Raw genomic sequence first — 22,465 nt, forward strand, 5'->3', positions numbered from 1 at the left:
AGGATTACTGCAGGTGAAGATAGGTAATTTTCTGGACCCATCTGGACCAAGACATACATGTTTGATCTGAGACTGAGGTTATGGTCAGTGACACCATCCTGTGGGGACAGGTGAATTTTATATATAAACCTTACTTTTGGAGCCGAAATATTAATAATACTGATACTCAAAAAGGTAACTACACTGATGATTGATTGATTGATTAATGCAATGCTCAGCAATACTCCAGCTATATGATGGTCTGTAAATAATCAAGTCCGGCCAAGATAAACCGGTGATCAACAGCATGAACATCAGACTACGTAATTAGGATAAGATGACATCTGTCATCCAAGTCAACGAGCCTGATCACCTGATCCTCTTTGTCACCTTTTGCAACAATGGTAATGAGCAGAACTCTGACATCAAAGACCACAAATAACTCAAAACATGGGCACAGTTTTCAAGTATATATATATTTGTACAAAACTGATGGCAAACAAATAACACAAACCATGAAATTAAATAATGTAAATGTAAAAGATCATGATGCATGATAAACACAAAATGAATTCATGTTGTCCTTTCAGCATTATGCCGCTTACCAGACACCAACCACCATGGAAAACCCATGAACAATTAAACATGGGTCTTCTGGGTCACAAGTCTGTTGTCTAATAATCTGCTAAAGTTTGCCTGTTTCTTTGTTGCTTAATGCTGTACACTGCAATATTCCAGGTCTATGACAGCAGTATGTAATAATCAAGTCTGGACCAAACAATTGAGTGAGTGAGTGAGTTAATATTTAACGTCACATCAGCAGTATTGCAGCCATATCGTGACGATGATTGATATCATGAGCATTGATCTGTACACATGGCATGCAATGACACACTTCAAGCATGTCATCAATTATGGCTACCTAATTATGTTAGCTGCATCTTACGAGGAACATTAATTGCTGAAAATCGGGTCTAACCTGAATCTTCACATATATCATTAGCTACTAGTTTGTGAAGGATACTTGAAAGCTTGTGCCAAATGTCTAGCACTAGAAGCTGATAGTGGAAATGAGAGAATGTGCCATGTACTTCTGAAGTAGCATAAGCATAATAATTTGGCAAGCCAGAGGAAATTCCAACTAGTCTTGGGTTTAACTGAAGGGCAGGTGTTAATGCCGGAAGGATTTTGATAAGGTAGTTCTCCAGCAAACCCCTATGCATGTCAGAAGAGGCAATGGACAGGGCTGTCAGTCAGTAACCCTGAACCTGCACGTTGTACAAAAATAACTTGAAGGAACTTCAAGAAAATACTAGAAGGAAAACAAGATATCTCAAAGATGATTCCAAGATTCTCATTTTACATTTTACAGATGATCCCATGACACAAGTAAATCTCTGTAAAAGTGTATGTATACTGGACTGAGTTCACATAACACAATGTTGCTCATCTATATGGATGCTGACAATGTGGTGCCCCCTATGACTGATGGAGGACATGGATATTGGACAAAGTTCACATAACACTGTGTTCCTCGTCTACGTGGATGCTGATAACACGGTCCCCCCTATGACTGATGCATTGTATGAATATTGGACAGAGTTCACATAACACTATGTTCCTCATCTATATGGATGCTGACAATGTGATGCCCTGGCACCATTGCTAATCCCAGTATCCTTGGCTCCTCTCGGCTGTCATCATCATCTGAAGCGAAGACAGAAAATTAATGAACTGTTTTCCTGAGTACATGATTTGTTACAACGCTAACAGTTGGTATGTAGAATGCTAACAGTTGGTATGTAGAATGTTAACAGTTGGTATGTAGAATGTTAACAGTTTGGTATGTAGAATGCTAACAGCTGGTATGTAGAATGCTAACAGCTGGTATGTAGAATGCTAACAGCTGGTATGTAGAATGCTAACAGCTGGTATGTAGAATGCTAACAGTTGGTATGTAGAATGCTAACAGTTGGTTTGTAGAATGCTAACAGTTGGTATGTAGAATGTTAACAGTTGGTATGTAGAATGCTAACAGCTGGTATGTAGAATGCTAACAGTTGGTATGTAGAATGTTAACAGTTGGTATGTAGAATGCTAACAGTTGGTATGTAGAATGCTAACAGTTGGTATGTAGAATGCTAACAGTTGGTATGTAGAATGCTAACAGTTGGTATGTAGAATGTTAACAGTTGGTATGTAGAATGCTAACAGTTGGTATGTAGAATGTTAACAGTTGGTATGTAGAATGCTAACAGTTGGTATGTAGAATGTTAACAGTTGGTATGTAGTTCAATCAAATCTAATATACCAGTTACCCCTGCATGTCAGATATTTTCTAGAAGGACATGAACAAAATATGACAGTCTTATTACCAGCCCCAGCCCCATAACACATGACATGTCTCTACAATTAGACATTAACACGTCAACAGCTCCCTTTTTCTGTAACTTCCAACACTTTTTGTCAGATACCAGTAAGATATGTGTTTGAATTCATCTTCAGGAATCCATATTCATAGTAAGAGGCAATAACGGGAACAAGTGGTCAGGCTAGCTGTCTAAGTTGACACTTGTCATTGTATCTCGACTGAACAGATTGAGGTTCATGCTGTTAATCACTCTACTGTCTGGGCCAGACTCAATCATTTACAGATTGATGCCAAATAGCTGGAATACTGCTCAGTGCAGTGTAAACCTAAACTCACTCACTCACAGTCATCAGTCTGTTTGGTATTTGGTTACTATCATTACCTGGGGAACGAAGATACTCTTCACACGATCCAAGAATGACATTTCTGTCACGATCAGTGCACAGAAACACACCTGAAAATATCAAATAGAATACTTGCACTGGAATGATCTATAACTTAGTATAAGAAAATAATGAGTGGTTTGAGATGAGCATTTCCAAACAACAGAGTGTCAGCTAACTCAGGGAGGACGACTCCGAGTGTCACATGAAGACAGTTCCAGTGCCCCGTTTCACGAAGCTGCCGTAAGTCTAATGTCATAACGTTTTGTGTACCATTTGTACCTCCTCTAATGTTACATAGGTAGTATGAATGCTACGTGAAAAGATATGAGATCTTTGGCTTATGAGAGCTTTGTGAAACGGAGCCCAGATCATGGGTCTGGTGGAGACATGGGAAAAATATGATAGAAGGATGTGAACATAAACCGGTGTTCACTTGTGTTCATTGTAACGAGATGAAGCAAATGTCTTGTATTACTAGATACGATGTCTGGGCAACATTTTTCAATGTATAGCCTGTTATTTATGTATAAACCTGGTACTAACAATAATATTGCGAATTGGTTGAAGTTTTACAACTGATGAATGGTTCATTTCCATTGAGCAATCATTAAAAAAACATGGTTAGCTTTAATCTTCCAGATTTTCTTTTTCAGGTTGTTATTGCAGACAAGTATTTTTGTTGATTTTTACTTCTGTTTTGAAACTGCTCAAATTTGTAAATATGCAAACTTCACATCCAAAGTAAATTGATGAGTAATCTATTGTGAACATAAACTGTCTGGAGTCTTCAAGAAATATTCCGTCATGACTATTCAATAAGCGAAGTGAGTTTTCTTAGAATTAAACATGGTTTTCAAACCCTGTTAACTTCTAACATATCGTTAATCGTCACGTGTTTCAAACACTAAAATAGTGGCTCAAAAATTATATGTGTTTGATTATGGACAAATGTGATTGATGGCTTGGTGGTTTGGTCTTTGATTATTTCACTTATTCGGAACAGCTGACAGCCTTTTGTAACATATTTACTGATGCCAGTGCATGTATAGCAGGGCTGAAACAAATATCCACCAGAAGGTGAGTATGAAACATGTCACACACGATGTTCACACATACAACTATTTTTCCAAAATGTTAAAAAACAAAACCGGTTGCAGTCCATTTGGCTCAAAAGTGGAATGATGAATTGCAATATAACTCAAACTCTAATAACCACACACTACTCATTGAAATGCTGATCATAATCAAAACATCAGACCAAATCTGTGATGTGTTTTCGCAGAATTTTCTGTCCTGACACTGAAGGTGTTTAACAAACTATCACTGACATACTGACACAGTAGGCTATTTGTTGTGAGGGGGGAGTGCAAAGAGAGGAACAGTTAGAATCATGAGAAAAGATGGAGACAGCCACAATGTTTGGCTGGGTATGTTTCACTAGTCATCATGAGAGGGATCGTCTGAATTCAACTCTGATTCTGAACAACTGCTGTCTGCGTCCATGCTGATGATGACTTATCTAATGGTGGCATGGTCTAAACAATGGACAGTGTTTAGTTTCAATATCCTTTTCCACCTTTTCAACACATCTCTGCGAGACATAACTGATGGATTTATGTATAAGTTTCTGTACATCAAGGTGGTGTTATTTCTACCCACTTTGGATTTGATGATGCTCCTGACCAGATCTACGAGGTCAAGGTCACAATGGGAGTGGGAAAGACAAATCACTTCATTACATGGCTTTTTAAGTATAAGTCAACATGTAATATTCTATTTAATAACAACCTTTCAGGACATGCATGCATGCAGTGGTCACATCGCTGTCCAAAAGATGACTGTTGACTATTAACCTATTTGTATATCTAACTTGAATATAAAATAAATTCAAGTAAAAAATGACTCTTTTAAAAAAGACATGGATATTTAATTGTTAATAGCAAAAAATATTCATGAAAGAGTACAGTTTGATTCAAGGAGAACGTGAGTGAATCAAGTGCATCAACAAGGCTTCCTTTGAAATGGTTGCTGTTAATAACTTATCCAGTATCCCATAATCTGGGACAAAACTTCCAAATGATTTCCAAATGATCGAATAGGAGACCTTCTTGAAGTGTGAATTACGACAGTGATGTCCAACAGTCAGTCCTACCTATTAGAGTTCTTCCATCCGTCATCTTAATTTTCATGCTTTTATTCAACCATCGCTCGAGTTTCTGTCGACCTTCTGTCTTTGCCACCGACACGACACTCTGAAAAAAAAAATAGTTTCACGATGATCATAGAGAAATATTCCACTATGCACATGTACAGGCCTGACCTGAAGCATATGTTATTATCCACATATGAGTTCACCATGACATGATCAGTAGCTGTGCTGCCAATACTTTTCTTATTACCCATAATTTCTAAATCTTTATTAAAGCGTTGTGCCACATTTGAGCGAAATCACAGAAAAAGAAATAGAGCAAGCAAAAATAATTATACGACTATGCTATCTTGAAGTTCCATAGAACAAATACAGAAAGAAGACATATGGTGAATCCTGAAGAGTACATACAATATTCATTGCAAAGAAATTCTTGACAAGAAACATAAGGTTTCTGTAAATAAAGTTTTGAAATAATACAGTTACACCATTAGATCCTAGGCCATCATACTTGTTCACCTTGAAAATTGTAGACACAAGGTCAAGGTCAGACCCTGAGCCTGTTAGACACAGTCCTCATGATACAGGGTTCGGTTACGTTAATCATGTCTGAGCATTGCAGGGCGCATGATGGTAATGATCATGACAGTGACGTGAGCTAGCGAGTGAGCGAGTGAGTGAGTGAGTGAGTGAGAGTATGGTTTTATGCCACTTTTAGCAATATTCCAGCAAAATCATGGTAGGGGGACATCAGAAACGTACACGAAAAATGCTTTACAACACAAAATATGCTTGCTGAACTGAGAAGAAAACTATTTCATTTACAAATGTATTTAGTCAATAGGAGATTCAGTTATACCATTTTGTGACCGGATTCAGGATAATGTGAGACTTGTGATGGGCAACAAAAAGTAATTATAATAACATCCGCACAAAGCAGCAAATTACAAGTAATACAATTTATTTTGACAGATACACAAAAGTAAACAGCCTCAAAACAAAAATGTAATTTTCTGAATAAAATTGATATTTTATACTTATCCTGACTCATGCTAATTGCTTATCTCCTCTTCCCTGGCGAAGGTAGTGGAACACCTGAAAATCTCTTGAAGTTCCCTTCTAAAAGAAGCGTACATAAAATACACTCACCCACGTGTAGCCTCCCCAAACCTGCGCTCCCGGCCACGTGACCGACCATGCTTGTTACTCTCTCCTTGTATATCGCCCGACACGCGAATATAAGAATTCAGCGTGCCTGTGAGGGGCAGCTGGGAGGGCTTTTGTCATGAGTCAGGATAAGTATAAAATATCAATTTTATTCAGAAAATTACATACTTTTCCTTATCCTGACTCATGCTAATTGCTTACAGAATCTGATGGAAACGGCGGTTTGTCAGACCACGCTGGATTCTGCTGGCTGCCAAATTTTACGTCAAATATAAAATATCCCTGGGTACAGGGTCCTAATCACTTTCCACCATTATACTCCACAGAGCGTCTGGCTTCTACAAGTCACGTGATAAAACGGGTGAGTGAACTCAATGTCTTCGGGGAACTGTTAGTTGCTAAGCAACGACAAGTGGCCCAAACTGATGAATGCCAGAGACATTCTCCGTGGCTATGTCTCATAGGTAATGGTTGGCAAACACTGTGTTTCACTTCCAAAAGCAGCCCTCCATTATAGTTGCTAGCGAGCAATTCCCATGTAGCGCTAGTGTAGAGGCCAAGGCTCTAACTTTGTGTGGGTTGGAAGCTCGTGGAGGATCCAATCCTGCTGCTTTATAGGCCCTAAATATAATAGTTCTGATCCACACTGAGATAGTGTTGCGGGATACTTCCGTAGGTGTCTCAGTGGATATAGGGATAAACAGACGCTTGAACCGTTGCCTTCTACACTTAGTATGTGCGATGTATATCTTCAAGGCTCTCACTGGACATAGCGATAAATCTTGAGTATCCTGTGGTCCTAATATTGAAGATGATGCCGGTATGTGAAACTGCCTATCCGGTTGACCTGGCAGTTGAATAAAATCCCATCGTAAACCCAGATGGGCTGTCTGTTGACTATTTGCATCAAAACTTGTGCGGTTAAACTCTAGAGCGTGAATTTTCGACATTCGTGCAGCTGTAGCCAAGGCAATGAAAAATAGCATCTTCTGAGTTAGCAGTTCAATTGAGGTCCGGTCAAGCAGTTTGTACACATCAGTTGTGAGATGTTGAAGTACGATGTTTAGATCCCTTGCTGGAGCTCTAAATCTATGTTGCTGATCTTCCAATTTGAAAGAGCTTAGTCAGGCAAGTAACTCATTTACTTTAGTCAACTTGGTTCCTGTTTACGTACTGACGACTGAGCTAAGAGCTGCTAAATATGTAGATAATGTGGAACCTTTCAGAACTGTGGACTGTCGTAGGTGATATACATATTCTGCTATTTGCAGATATGTAGCCTTCATTGCCGTAAAACCTTTCTTCTTGGCGTATGTCTCAAACCCCTTCTATTTGTCTATCCAGTCAGTATCCACTCTGTTGGTGATGGATGAAGAGGACGAGACAAAGCGTCTGCCATAATGTTGCAAGTTCCTGGTATGTGACACACTTTTGTTTGGAGATTCACACTGTTGACTAGATCGAAGAGTTGAAATGTCAGGAGTAGAAGAGATGGTGATCTCATTAACCCCTGTTTGTTTATGTGAAAGGCCACTGTTGAGTTGTCTGTATGTATCATCAGTAGTTTGTCTTTCAACATTGTCACCCAGTGATGGATTGCATGAATGAACGCTTTCATCTCCAACTGGCTGATGTGAAGAGCTTGCTCTCCTTTGGTCCACATCCCTGCTGCTACTTCGTTGTTTGGATGGGCTCCCCATCCTTGCATCGATGCATCTACATTGAGATGGTTGTGGAATGCCGGCTCTGTCATATAAGTCCCTCCGCAAACGTTCGATCGCTGAGTCCATCAACGTAAAACAGGCTTCACGTTGTCTGGGAGCGGAATCTGATCTCTGTTGTTGAGATGAAGATTCAAGAAACGTAATGGGCATAGTTGTAGTCTTCCTCTTCTGGTCATGTCTTGTGTTGACGTGAGGAGACCCAATATACACGGCCATTGTCGAAGTGTCAGCGGAAAGAGTAGAGCTTGATTTATCATGCCTTGAATCTTGACCCACAGGTTCTCTGGGATGACAATCTGATGCGATGTTGTGATGAAATGAATCCCGAGGAAATTGAGATCTTGTTGAGGTTCTAACTCTGACTTCATGTGGTTTACTAACCACTCCAGTTGTGTTAGCAGCCTGATTGTGAAATCTAACTGTAGTTTGAGTTGACTTTTCTCTTGATGCGCTTGTATGCTGTCGTCCAGATAAAAGGCACTGCGTAACCCCCTCAGGTGTAGACAGTTGACTATGGGCTTAGTTACCCGTGTAAACAGCCACAGAGCTGAAGATATCCCAAACGGTAGGACTTTCCATTGGTAGTGTTGACCGTTGAAAAGGAAGCGCAGATATTTCCTGGACTCTCGATGTATCAGGATGTGTAGGTATGCAACTTGTAAATCGATGCTGGCGATATAATCTCCTGGACGAATAAGGAGTCTTTGTTGAGGTAGATGTACCATCTTGAAACGCTCTGGTTTTTGAAGGAAGTGCTTGTTGAATATCTTCATGTTGTATATAAGTCGAAATTTCTCTTGGGAATTCTTCTTGGGTACCAGGAAGATTGGGGAAAAGAAACCGGGCGTCAGACTCTGTGGCTCTATAACTGCTACTGCTCCTTTCTTTAACAACGTTGCTATGGTGACGATCAACTTGTCCAGTTGATGTGTTGCATCGATAAAAGGAGTTGGTGTTTTTGTGAGCGGTGGAATGGTTCTCAGCGAGATCTTGTAGCCCTCTCTCAGAATTTTCATGACATAGTTGTCTTTGAGGATTCTCCAGTTTTCCCAGTACAGTTGAAGACGTCCACTCACTTGAGATGGTTGTACGGGAACGGCTAGGGGTGGAAGACTCCAGTTGTTCCGAACCTGATCTTCAATAACGTCCTCTTCTCCCACCCCTAGACGTACTGCTGGATGTCTGGGGACGCTTGTTTCCTCCACGGGAGTGACGAAAAGAAGATGTCCTCTCTATACGCGTATTGAACCCTGGAGAACCTGGACTTAAGGGTGTAACGCTGATTAGTCTGCTTAAGTAGTGATGTCAGAGTGTCGATAGACTAGATCATCATAACTTCTCTGGAATCTTAAGTAACCGTCCGAGCTACCGCTTCAATCTTCCCATCGAAAAGAGTAGGTGCTGACCGTGGAACTTGATACAAAAGTTTGGTAAAGTTCTCACCCCATGACACTGAAGATAGAAGACCTTGTCCACGAAGTAAATTCAATCCCTCTGTAGTAGACGCTAAGTGATCAGCCATAAATTGCTGATCCTTCTTCTTAGTTACTAACGCTGACAGGATCATCCTTTCCTCCTCATTATCTGGATTACTGAACTTTGCAATGATAGTTTCATTGGTGGCTCTCAAGCGAGCCAGTCCAAAGAAAGTATGTCTTGTAGTGGTGTCGAGCTGTGCAAGCCTCTTGACGTCTACCTTGTAAGATTTATTGCAGGCTGGACTGATGATTTTATAAGCTTCATCCATGTCCGGTGCTCTGACGAATGGCTCCATATGATGTAGACGGAAGCAATGCGCGTTGAACGACGGCACATGAAACTTAGTTGCTGACTTAAATGCCATAGATAACATCTCAGGAATTTTAGATATAGGAGGTATTGGCGGGAATGTAAGTGTACCAATGTCGTCCTCCTTCATCATATGGGTATTAGCTTAGTTAGCGTTCTTGGATGGTGAAGTTAAGTCAAGTCCATTCGTGATCCAGGATGCAACTTCAGTGTCTTAAAATAGGGCTTCCTCTGATGATGACGCTCGATAATGTCTATCTTCATCCCTCTATGAGTGTGAAGCATTCATTCCATGTTGACGATCTCTCCTATAAGAGTTCACGGGGTGTAAGAGGGGTGATGATTGTCGACAGCACCTTTGATGAATTGGGGAGAGTGACAAAGACCTTCTGCATACCCGCATATGCACTCACGCAAGCGGGAATCCTCACCAGCGCGAGTGCACCCACGCCATCGCAAATCCACACTCCTTTGAGTGCACTCACTCGGTGTGGTTGGTTCTCTCTCTCAACTGCGACGTGAAGAGGGGGATGCTGATGACGATCTTCCTCGAGTGTGTGCATACCCGTCCTCTTCATTCTCCGGCATGAGTGCCATTCTAGGTGAGTGCTCATGCCGAGCTGTAGTCAATGATGATGAGTGCACTCGTCTCTCCTCTTCTGAACGTCGCTTCATGAGATTCATCATCTGCGTTGTGAACTGTTGCATGAAGGCGTCTGGGACAAAATGCTGCAAAGTCTGTAGTGACGGTTGATCTATATCTACTGTTGATGAAGTCTGCACTGTCTGACGATTCTGCATTGTCTGAAGATTTTCCTCTGGGTAGAGAGGAGTAGAAGATGTCATTGGGGTAGATCTAGATGATGTCATCCGATGACTGTGTTGGTTGATATCTGCCTCGTTGTGTAGAATCAATGGTGGTTCGTTGAAGATAAGTCGTTCATGTAGAGGGACGATTTCTTCACCAAATGATTTCTGCGATGATTTTGAAGAAGATGATTTCATCTTCGATGACCTAGACTTCTTTGGTTGAGACGGCCCTGTTTCTGAGGAAGATCTCTTCTGAGATACAGGGGATGACACAACGGACCCCAGACATAGTCCCGGAGAAACGCCAGACATTTCACTGGAATAAATCTCAGCAGACGTGGTTAACAAATTACCAAACTTTAAATCACTTGTTTTAGACATGACTAATGCAAGCTGTCGTTGCTTGTCCCTAGCACGTCTGTAAACAGACCGTGTATAAAGGGTAAATTCTGAATCAGACAAGTCTATACAAAATTTACAACGATTATTAGAAAACATATGGGTTTGCACGTCGGGCAAATTAAATGAGGATCAACTGCTGACAGCTGCAATCTATATAGTAGACAGGATTTCTTCATTTGGGACTAAGTCTCAGTTGAAGAAATACATGCTTAATATTGACGTAATTACGACAAATTTCATAATATATAATGCATATACATATCCAAAAACCATATACGAGCAGAATTTAGTTTAAAGACCAAAATAAAGAAAGAACTTATCGCCGTCAGGTGATAAGGAGAGAGTGACAAGCATGGCCAGTCATGTGGCCGGGAGCACGGCAAAGGGGAGGCTACATGTGGGTGAGCGTACGTCTGCTTCTTTTAGAAGGGAACTTGAAGGGATTTTCAGGTGTTCCACTACCTTCGCCAGGGAAGAGGAGATAAGCAATTAGCATGAGTCAGGATAAGGAAAAATAACAATTATTGGAAAAGTTTATCTGCATACATGAGTAATTTCGCAAATTTGGAAAATCAGAAAAATATGAAAACTATACAAAATCTTTCCCTAGTCATGTCACGTTCTACTGCTGTTCAAAAGAGACATTACACTACAATATCACATTTGAACACTGCATCCATTAGCAGTGTGTTGTTAAACAGGACTGTATAATGTGTTTTGGCAAAGTAAGTGAATTGTTCCACATAACAGACCTGTACAGGGTATTCAACCATATGGGCATTTCAACATATGCTCTGGTATTGAACACAAAAAGGGGGCACCGACGATTCCAAAAAAAGCAGTGAATTCTACAATGTACTGTAATAAGTCCATTCAAACATTGATTTAGCTTCTGAATTCTTATTCCTTACAAACTCTCATAGCTGTCTTCAGGATCCAGCTTATCAATAATCCAATTGTTTGTCTGCTTACATAAGATGTGTGCAACATGCTTTCAAATTGATTTAAGGCCACATGCAGTGGTGCAGAGCGAAAATGTCAATTGAAGCACATATGTTGCACCAAAGATATTTGCTTATACCACAATCTATATATTCTCACAAAGAAAGAAACAACTAATTGATTTTCATGGGGGCTGGGATTTTCAAAAGAAATAATCAAAGTCCTTCGGTACTGAAAGTAAGTTCATAAGGCATGCATTATAGAGAAAAAAAATGCAAGTAAATTGAAGTGGCATCTTTGAGTAGTACTGTCCAAGTTGAAAACAAATTTACGACAGGGGTTCAAAAGGTTTTTTTTAAAGCGACTTGCCACAGGGCAAGTGACTTCAAGAAAGTAAACTGTCCTGACTAATTTTCCATTTTATGACACAATGTTTGATGTTAATGTTTACTGGACTACTTATTGAAGAGTGATAAATTTCATGGAACAATAGCTCTAAATTACTGTTATGAGCAGATATGAAATCCATGTTTATTTGCAGTTTGAAACCATAAGTGGAAATTATCTAGTAGTCAACGGACACGAAAGATACCATTATTTGATTGCCCGAAATGGATATATATGGATATGAATATAATATAAACAGTATTTGGGATGATAGGCATCTTGCTCCAACAAGAGCTCCAATCCATCAGTTATTTGTTGGTTATTGTTTAAACGCACTATTCAGCAATATACCAGCTATAAGGCTGTAGTCTCTAAATAAGTAAATCTGCACAAAACAATCCAGTGATCAACAGCATGAGCATTGATCTACACTGTTGGGATATGTGTCAACCAAGTCAGTGTGCCTGACCACTCTTTCTCGTTAGTTGCCGCTTATGACAAGCATGCTAACCCTGATCTTCAATCTGTGAGTAATCTCTGCGAAAACTCCCAATAATATTCTCTGCAAAAACTCCCAATAATATTTCCATATTTTCTTGTGCATTTAATAATTCTTTCACACAAACAACAAAACAGAGAGCAAATGTAGCATACATTGGCTTAATAACCATGCTTTATCATCATAGATCAATAAATTAGGCAGATTAACACAGTCTGTGTGACAGATCATTGTCCTTGCTCAAAATCATTGTGTCTCTTGTTTGAGTTGTTGAAACATTTAGAGCCTTTCCACAGTCCTTGGGGAGTACTGCTATACAATCTTGGCATGTTGCACAATTAGGTTTTAGTCAGTTTTCTGATTCATTCAAAATATCTTTCAAAGTTCACTCTTATAGTTTAGCTTTGAGAATGCTGCTTTATCTTTTTGTTGATCATTAGATGTTCATTGTTCTGATATATCTTGTAATGTCATGGTAGCAAAGGCTTAAGAACTGTGATGGGAAAGCCATCAGACCCATGCCCAAAAGTGCAGTCAGCCCTCACCATAATGACAATCTTAGGCTCCATCTGTTTAATCCCATAAGAACTGGCGTCATACCGGGAAGGCTAAAATGTATTTCTAAAATGTCCCGGGGAGGTTAATAGGGAGTCCTGCCACAGCTAAATATAAGGTGCCAGGAAGCATAATCCATGTCAGAAGCAGAGAGACATGTTTCAAAATATAGTTATAATCTTCGCTTCTTTAGAATGTCATACTTCAACCTCATCTTCTTTATTCTCACCAACCACCATTGGTGGTAAAAGAGTAAAGAATATACAATATTGACAAATGTAAATAAATATTAACATGCGTCATGATGATGACTTATTTACATAATGTACACAAGTGAGAGATAAAAAATAATAAACATTTCAAAAATGACAGATGACATGACCTTGTTAAGTGTTGATTAATTGGCCCATTTGTGATATTTTTGGGGGATGAATGATTTTCTGTAAGAATTAAGTGAAATACATTGAAAAGATATTGGAATTCGTCACGAACTAAATTACAATTAAACAGTCTACATATTTTTTCGTTTCTCAATATGTTCTGCCATCTGCTGATTTCCATTGGAAGGCTTAGATTTGATGTTTCAAATTTTAAAATATGGATATATATAGACAAATTCATTGAACAAGACTATTCTTTTAAATATATGTGCATATACATTTCATAAAACGTATAGATTATTACTTATAAGGTCTGGGTTCATTTAAAATACTACTGTGATGATACAATACTGCACAGACATGACACGTTTTATTGTCCCTGCCATGGCAGGCCATGCAGTCAAGAGGAATGAATGTGCAAACGACTGAATAACCAGTCCGAGACGTAACATTTATGCGAGACGGTCCATTGTCTCTTGTACACGAGACAGTGCGCTCCACGGTACTAACTGAAGTACTTCGCCACTAACTAATTCAATCACCTTGGAACCAACTTGACTTGCTGCGAATATGACGCTGAGTAATTAAAGCGTCCCATAAAATCCATAGGCATGGTGGGGTGCTTGAATGTCACATACGAACAGGTTTTTCGATCTCGGATGCCACGTTTTCGTTATTTGCTCTGAGTAGATTACCAAGGATGAACTCGATTGATTTTTTTGTCTGACAAAATATTCAGAATCATCCTAGACACATGTATGTGGGTATACGGCATGAAAACATCAGGAAAGCAGAAACACCATGCCCAGGACTGGCTGTTTACATATGGAAATTACGCGAAAACAATTCATCGCATATGAAAAAAGTGAATTATTTCATTTACTGGTAGAAACAGTAACGTATTCACCTTTGCAGTAAGTTTTGGAACATTTTGAAACTAGTATGATCTCTACTGCCTTTGCATTTCCTATCCTCGAGACGAGACAATGATAACTTACCTGTAAATATGTTTATTTTTAACACATTTCACACAAAAAACACATTAAAATAATAAAAAAAAAAATACCAGTTTGCTTGGCTTTTAATTAAAATCATACGTTGTATTTGTTGATATCTGTGGAGAAGAATGTATCACATGCGCTTCCATACAAGGGCGTTACCCTGCGCATTAACGAGTAACCTGAAAAGATGGTACGTCATTTCTAGCGCTCATGCTTGATGACAAGACACGAAATGTATGTTGCATGGGAAAGCAGCGGATGACAGAACATTCTAACAATAAATTCATGAAAGGTAAGTTTTGATAATCTACTGATACGCAACAATGTTCATGATCAACTTTTGCGCTATTACCTGATTACCACGAAAACATGTTACACCATGGTAATTCACAGAATTGGGCCAATTCCTAGTTACCGGTCAGTGATGTAAGCAAACGCTAAGCATCACGCATCGGCGATCTCGGCAGAAAATGTTTACCGCGAGAATGGGAAACCAGCGAGAATAGGAGACGACCCAAGGGCTAAGGATACAGCAGCACGCTCATTAGCAAGCGTTCGGCACTACACTGTCTACAGCAGTCCCCGGGTAGCGCGCCCCCGGTAACCTCTAGCCAAAAAACTCCCCCCAAACCCCATCTATTCATAGGCAAGAATAATAAAAGAAACTAATTTCCGACTAGGTTATGCTATATACACACTAGAAGCCAAATGAAGCAAATAGTTACGCCCCCAACCGTAGTTTACAGTGGAAATATTACGTGCGGCCACATGATCGAAATCTGGACAAATATAACCACGCATATGTTTGTAAGTAAAGAACAAGAACCTTCTTTCACGTAACACAGGAATTTATAAGCATCGACGCTGCAGCCTTTCGCGAAATTCTAACAGTATGTGTGCACTACCAAAAACTAATAAATATACAGAAACACCTCACCGTATCATCACCAGCCATTTTGCAAGTTCAATCTCAAACTCGTTACTGAAACGGATTAAAAATTGAAATTGATCTTATTGAATGAATGTTTCATTTTACACATGTCATATATATATTAGAATATGTTACTGTTGTACGGTAATATCATTTGTTACTAATGTATTGTCAAAGGAAGAAAATAATACGTTTCAAAAAGGAAAATATGTTATTCTAGTTTCGTTTCAGGTTCATGTATCATTGTACTATTTACCGACTTCCGCTTCCGGCAGCTTTGTTGATATTGGCAACAGGATGCTTTTCATTTAGTCCGAGTTTGAAAGCGATGAATTTGTAGATCATTCGTCAAGCAATCATCATGCCGAGGCCGAAATATTTCACTCCAAATGAAGTGTCTATTCACAACACAATAGATGATCTTTGGGTCTCATTTTTGGGAAAAGTGTACAATTTGACTCCTTTGTGTGAGCAATACAAAGGTAAGGACTAGGCTGGAAATATAATGTTTTGTTGTTTTAGCGTGAGTATTGCGATTATCTTGTAAAATCTATGTTGTCACAAATATGTGTTATCAAAAGATTTCACATCCAAGACAGTGTTTGAAATGCATTTTGGTATAACTGGCTCAATACAGAATTCTTGATACTCACCCACCATGTTTTACAAATTTTTTTTGATTTTATTTTCTTATTTTCTAAAAAATGTAGACAACAGCATTTGATTGTATTCTATAATAGGGAGTTGAAGCTCAAAGTAAGCAGTAAGCACTCTACCTACATCATGTACTTGTGTGGTTTTGTCATTGTCACCACATTAATATATCCCAGTGTTAGGGGTTTTCGACGATATAGGACAAAAACGTACTTTTTATCTTTAATATCATTTGAAGTTTTGATTTTGCTGACCTTGAGTGATAAAGGTATATTCATCGATTTCACCAAAAAGGTATCATGTGTTTCCAACAAAAATAGCATTGATGACATTGATTGGCGAAACTGTAGCCGCTTGCCACATCTGGTATGTTTTCGAGCCATACTTTTCCCTCCGCACTGTGAGAGAGTGTTTTGATCACATGGCTTCCTGTTTCATGCATAACCTGTCACTAGCAGATGACTGATTTTGTTGAATTTTGCTCGCTATTTTTTGTTATACAGACGATTGATTTTACATCTGAAGTGGTATTAACAATTGAGGGTAAATAATATTGATGTTTATTTGCTCTTTACATAACTTAATTTCTTGATTTCAATTGTCAATAAAATGTCTCACGACAGGAACTGGGCTTCTGCCCTACTGATGAAACTGTTTGTGCACTCCGACCACGCACATACTTCCTCGATATAGCGCTAGCAATGCAATCGTCGAAATCACCAGAACGTTGAATTAAGCCTGCTTTGGTATATACTTACTTCAAGAGTGCTTTCAATAATTTGTCATAATCATATTCCAGTTTGTTGGAACTTGACATCCATTAACTCTTTGCCCATTTTTTAACTTCAGTTCATTTCCACAACTTGAATATGTATGGAAACTATCATCTGGATTTTTATCAAACAAGAGATCAGTGTTGTAACATGGTTGATTTTTTCATTTTAAATAGATATTATGAGAAATAACAGATGGAAGATCATTTTGATTTGGCAGTGAATGATAATATAGTTCAAAACATGTTTTTTAATATAGTTTCTTTACAACAGGTTACTTAGGAAATAATATATGCAAATAATGTGTCTGAAAATTTTAAACTGACACAAATCATGAAATAGTATTTTGCCAGGTATCCATGATGCAGTGATATATGGCAGAAGTGTTTCAGAGTGGTTCACTGTCAAAGACATTATCATAATGTCATTCAAGGCTTTAAGATATTTTCAAATTTAGCTAATTATATTGGAGAATGTCCTATATCTGGAGTGGCAATGTATTATGAAAGGGGTGGGTTGTATTCTATATGACAATTACTTACTTTGGTGCATGTTTGACGCACTATCCTGATCAGGGGACGGTGGTGTAGCGTAGTGGTTAAAGTGTTTGCTCATCACCCTGAACATGCTGAAGGCCAAAAGTTGATTCTCGACATGGGTAAAGTTTGTTAAGTCCATTTCTGGTGTCCCTCATATTATTGATTGTCAAACTCATGCTTTCACACATCAAACACATGTCTAGCGCTATGTTTGTATCCTGTTTCTCAGCAACAGTTTTCAACTCTGAAATAGGTGTCAGTGGTGAGTTGTTGAAATGTTCTTACCCTCAAACTTGAGTTTGACAACATGTGTTGTGAAACGTTAGTTTGCCATGTAAAGGCTGCTTAAAGCTTTACTCGCTCACTCGCTATCTCAATCAGGTGGCATCATATTGCCAACTTGGACCTGGAAAACTTCAAGTGCACCTTTTCATACGGAGCTGCTTGTCAGATCAGCTAAAAGAAGACTATATAGTAACACTATACTACCCTGAAAGTAATGCCAAGAAAGTATGAGCCAGGTTCCGATATAGACAGGTTCCGATATAGACAGGTTCCGATATAGACAGGTTCCGGATAGACACAAATACATATTAACTGAGGAATGATCATTGATAATTTGTTGTTGTCGACAGTTTGGTTGATGTAAAGAAAAGATGACATCGGATGATACTTGACATACAATTCTTCATTGTGTCTCTCTTTTCATTCATTTTTGATTTTTTGCAGGTGATGTCCTCCTCAAGCCAATTATTCAGTCAGCAGGAAAAGATATTTCACACTGGTTCAATCCAAAAGTCAAAGATGTAAGTTGATTTCAGTCACATCACAACTGAACGACACTGTGTGTTCTCAAATGTGACTAATGTGAAAAAGACCACAGTGCTTATAATCAGATTTAAACTGCCCCTCAGTAAGTTTGTCACTGTAAACTGTAAGTGCACACTGACAGAGATATTCTGTACTTGAACATGCCATGGCACACCTGTATTCCAGTGTCTGGTAACTCCCTGTTCACAACGGGATCTTAGTTTGTTTGGGGAACTAGAATCTAATACAAAGTTGGAGTCATTGTTATAACAGGTACTGCATACTGAAGATGGGATGTTCACATATATGTATTGAGACTGCTGTGAACTGGTGTGATGATTTTGCATTTGTTGACATCAAATATGACTTGGGGCATGATTTTCTAGCAGGGTTTATAATGCTTTTCCAAACATTGTAAAGCTGGTGAAGTAGTAACATGTTTACATAATTACCGTTTTTGTTTTCACCAAGGACCTAAGAGAAGTATTTATTTGCAGTCGGTAGCTTGGCAGAATCGGGATGCCTCTCTGTTCTTGTTCTGGTCTTGTTCTGTTTGCCCCTACTCCGATATGCTCACACTACTTGAAAGTGTGCAAACAAACAAAACAATAGTAAACAGGCCCATTGTTGAACAGTACTTGTGTATCACTAGTGTGGTAATACAAAACAACACGAAGCAGTCACCTTATGTAACGTACAGGAAACAGCTGATCGCACTGGCAAGTCATTTTGAAAATGATGACCAAAAAGGGTTAAAACTTCATTTTTTGTGGCTTTAATGTGTGTAAATAGGTAGGTTCGAGACTGAATGATGACTAAGAGCAAAATATTTTCGAATAATGAAAACTGTATTATAGTGTATACTTTGAGGGTTTTTTTCTTGTCATTTATAACAAACTTCCAGGCAGGTGTACCACTGACCTGTAAGATCATCCTGACAGCCCACTGATGACCTGAAAAACACATTCGTGAAATTGTGTGTTATAGATAAGCCAACTCCCTTCTACAGACTGCTCTTTTAAGTTTTATGTCCTCGAATTTCAGCTTATATATGGTGTATATATGTGTGTGTATGTTACTTTTCTGCAGATCCGCACCCACGTCGATCCCCTGACAGGCTGTGTGATACCATACTGCCCTAATGGCAGGTTTGTACACATCCCCCCACCCTACCCTAACTCTGACTGGGCTAATGACTTTGGTCGACCTTGGTGGAAGGATGATTCCTATCTGGTTGGAATACTGTCCAAGAAGACAAGATTTGTGAAAATCATCAACACCCTTACATCACAAGAACAGGTGATTGAGGTAAGTTGAGTAGATCCCCCATCATGATTTGACTAACCATATTTGATACCATGTGTACAAAGAAGGATCAGATATTGCAACAGCATCTCACATTTTATGTCCGTGCCCAATACACTGTGTACCTTCTGACAATCCAGATTGCATCTCACACATCGTGTCTGTGTCCAGTGCACTGCAATCTTTCTGGCAATCCAAATTGCATCTCACACATTGTGTCTGTGCAAAGTGCACGTTCTGACAATCCAAAGTGCATCTCACACATTATGTCTGTGCCCAGTGCCCAGTGCACCTTCTGACAATCTAGACTGCACCTCACACATTGTGTCTGTGCCCAGTGCACTGTACACTTTCTGACAATCCAAATTGCATCTCATACATTGTGTCTGTGCCCAGTGCACAGTGCACCCTCTGACAATCCAGACTGCATCTCACACATTGTGTCTGTGCCCCGTGCACTGTACACTTTCTGACAATCCAAAGTGCATCTCACACATTATGTCTGTGCCCAATGCACTGTACACCTTCTGACAATCCAAATTGCATCTCACTAGGCCAGACCAAATGCAGTGTAAACCCTCTGACAATCTAGCCAAATCAAATGCTGTATATGCCTTCTGACAATCCAAACTGCATCTCAAACAGTATGAAAACACCAAACACAATGTACATCCTCTGAAAATCCAATCTGCATTGCACTCAGTATGACAATACCTAATGCAGTATACACCTTCTGACAATCTAAGTTGCATCTCTCTCATTATGTCCATGCCAAATGCAATGTACACCTTAAAATCCAAACTGCACCTTGCATAGTATGACAATTCTATAAGAGATGTGTTTAAGTTGATCATCTATATGGTACAGTCAGATTGTGTAATCAGTAATTTTGTGAAATGACTTAAATTGACTAAGAGGGCCAGCTATTGTGTGTCATTTTCATGAAATTTCATTTACATCTGTATGTGGTGAACAGAGATTTGTGAGGTGTGGCTGCTGTGGACACAGCAAGTGTCAAACAAACAGGTGCGAATGCTTTGAAGCCAAGCTGACATGCAACAGTGTCTGCCACAATATATTTCAATGTTAGTGACAATAAGTGATGTTGAAATGGTGATCAACTTTTGTAGATTAAGTTATTAAGTGAAATTTCATTGAAAGACTGAAGTGTATTGATAGTAGTCACACAAAATGACTGATTTCACAATCTGATGGTAACATACGTACATATTTCATTCTTTAAAACAGGTGTGTTCTGAAGAAATTATGTCTGAGATCCTGGATCGATACTTGAAGTACAACAGCCATGCTGCCAGCTACACATGGAAGTATGATGGCAGGAACCTGGACATGATGAAGACTTTGGAACAAAACAGCATCCCCGATGAGGATGAAGAGTTCTACAAGCTGAGCATGAATGATGATACATTCCTGCAGGCAATCCACCTGTATTTCAATGATGACCTGACAGAGGCTTAGGCTGTAATCTAGGTGTCTGTCGTGCACCATCTATAATGGTTTGAGATTCTGGATGTTCTTGAACTCCATCGATACATCATATATGCCTTACCAGTCAGGTTCCTGTCACCTCAACAAACCATCTTCTCATTGAAATATTGAAATATTATTAAGTACCATTACTTTCTGTGATTAAATCCTGTATTTTGCAACTTTTCTTTTGTGGAATTGCAGCTTTTAAATATTCTGTGTGTCAGTCTTATGTCATTGTATATCATGTTATTTGTTGTTATTGAGTTATTTGTTGAATACAGTACATAAGATAGACTGATTTTGGAGAGATGTTTTGTGTACATTTTATATGAACTATTAAGGGAAATTTTAAATTCAAATTTTAATAAAAATTCATAATTTATATGACATGTTGATTACTGTTGGTGTACCTGCTATTTTTTCAATGAGAAGAAACCGATTAAGTCTAAGGTTCACTCCAATATAGCTCTCTATGTTCCAACTATAAACTTACATTGTTTACTTGCAGAAAGATCAGATCTTAATTTTCTGCCTCAGATGTAGTTCAACAGTTACTACAAGTCACTTTGAAGGTATCACTATGGTGTGTCACTAGAAAGATATCACTATGAGGTATCACTATGGTGTATCACTATGAAGTATCACTATAAAGGTATCACTATGGGGTATCACTATAAAGGTATCACTATGGTGTATCACTATAAAGGTATCACTATGGGGTATCACTATGAAATATCACTATAAAGGTATCACTATGAAGTATCACTATAAAGGTATCACTATGAAGTATCACTATGAAGTATCACTATAAAGGTATCACTATGGGTAACACTATGAAGTATCACTATAAAGGTATCACTATGGTGTATCACTATGAGGTATCACTATAAAGGTATCACTATGAAGTATCACTATAAAGGTATCACTATGGGTAACACTATGAAGTATCACTATAAAGGTATCACTATGGTGTATCACTATGAAGTATCACTATAGGGTATCACTATAAAGGTATCACTATGGGGTATCACTATAAAGGTATCACTATGGGGTATCACAATAAGGTATCACTATAAAGGTATCACTATGGGGTATCACTATAAAGGTATCACTATGGTGTATCACTATGAAGTATCACTATAGGGTATCACTATGGTGTATCACTATGAAGTATCACTATAGGGTATCACTATAAAGGTATCACTATGGGGTATCACTATAGGGTATCACTATAAAGGTATCACTATGAGGTATCACTATAGGGTATCACTATAAAGGTATCACTATGGGGTATCACTATAAAGGTATCACTATGGGGTATCACTATAAAGGTATCACTATGGTGTATCACTATGAAGTATCACTATAAAGGTATCACTATGGTGTATCACTATGAAGTATCACTATAGGGTATCACTATAA

The 22,465-nt window shown here is 38.8% G+C and overlaps 2 protein-coding genes across 2 annotated transcripts; one reads left to right on the forward strand and one right to left on the reverse strand.

The window, feature by feature from the left end:
- Positions 1-435: 435 nt before the first annotated feature.
- On the reverse strand, positions 436-15,534 carry LOC137268094 (N-alpha-acetyltransferase 38, NatC auxiliary subunit-like). The gene is made up of 4 exons (XM_067802604.1): positions 15,478-15,534; positions 4,889-4,988; positions 2,733-2,804; positions 436-1,686 (listed from the first exon to the last, which is right to left on the reverse strand). Exons 1-4 carry the CDS (start codon positions 15,493-15,495, stop codon positions 1,583-1,585), a joined length of 294 nt encoding a protein of 97 aa, XP_067658705.1. The 5' UTR covers positions 15,496-15,534; the 3' UTR covers positions 436-1,582.
- A 176-nt stretch (positions 15,535-15,710) lies between these two features.
- On the forward strand, positions 15,711-21,425 carry LOC137268055 (cytochrome b5 domain-containing protein 1-like). The gene is made up of 4 exons (XM_067802557.1): positions 15,711-15,953; positions 18,167-18,243; positions 19,337-19,555; positions 20,801-21,425. Exons 1-4 carry the CDS (start codon positions 15,833-15,835, stop codon positions 21,029-21,031), a joined length of 648 nt encoding a protein of 215 aa, XP_067658658.1. The 5' UTR covers positions 15,711-15,832; the 3' UTR covers positions 21,032-21,425.
- The last annotated feature ends 1,040 nt before the right edge of the window (positions 21,426-22,465 follow it).

Source organism: Haliotis asinina, chromosome 16 (genome assembly GCF_037392515.1).
Source record: "Haliotis asinina isolate JCU_RB_2024 chromosome 16, JCU_Hal_asi_v2, whole genome shotgun sequence".
NCBI classification, from domain to species: domain Eukaryota; kingdom Metazoa; phylum Mollusca; class Gastropoda; order Lepetellida; family Haliotidae; genus Haliotis; species Haliotis asinina.

What these genes read in the sequence shown, in the direction of transcription:
- LOC137268094 (XM_067802604.1), bottom strand. An exon ending in GGATGGAAGAACTCTAATAG is followed by an intron (nt 2,805 to 4,888) that starts GTAGGACTGACT and finishes TGATATTTTCAG; the next exon opens with GTGTGTTTCTGTGCACTGAT. An exon ending in AGAGTATCTTCGTTCCCCAG is followed by an intron (nt 1,687 to 2,732) that starts GTAATGATAGTA and finishes TCTTCGCTTCAG; the next exon opens with ATGATGATGACAGCCGAGAG.
- LOC137268055 (XM_067802557.1), top strand. Translation starts at nt 15,833, where the DNA reads ATGCCGAGGCCGAAATATTTCACTCCAAATGAAGTGTCTATTCACAAC. An exon ending in TTTGTGTGAGCAATACAAAG is followed by an intron (nt 15,954 to 18,166) that starts GTAAGGACTAGG and finishes GATTTTTTGCAG; the next exon opens with GTGATGTCCTCCTCAAGCCA. An exon ending in CACAAGAACAGGTGATTGAG is followed by an intron (nt 19,556 to 20,800) that starts GTAAGTTGAGTA and finishes TCTTTAAAACAG; the next exon opens with GTGTGTTCTGAAGAAATTAT.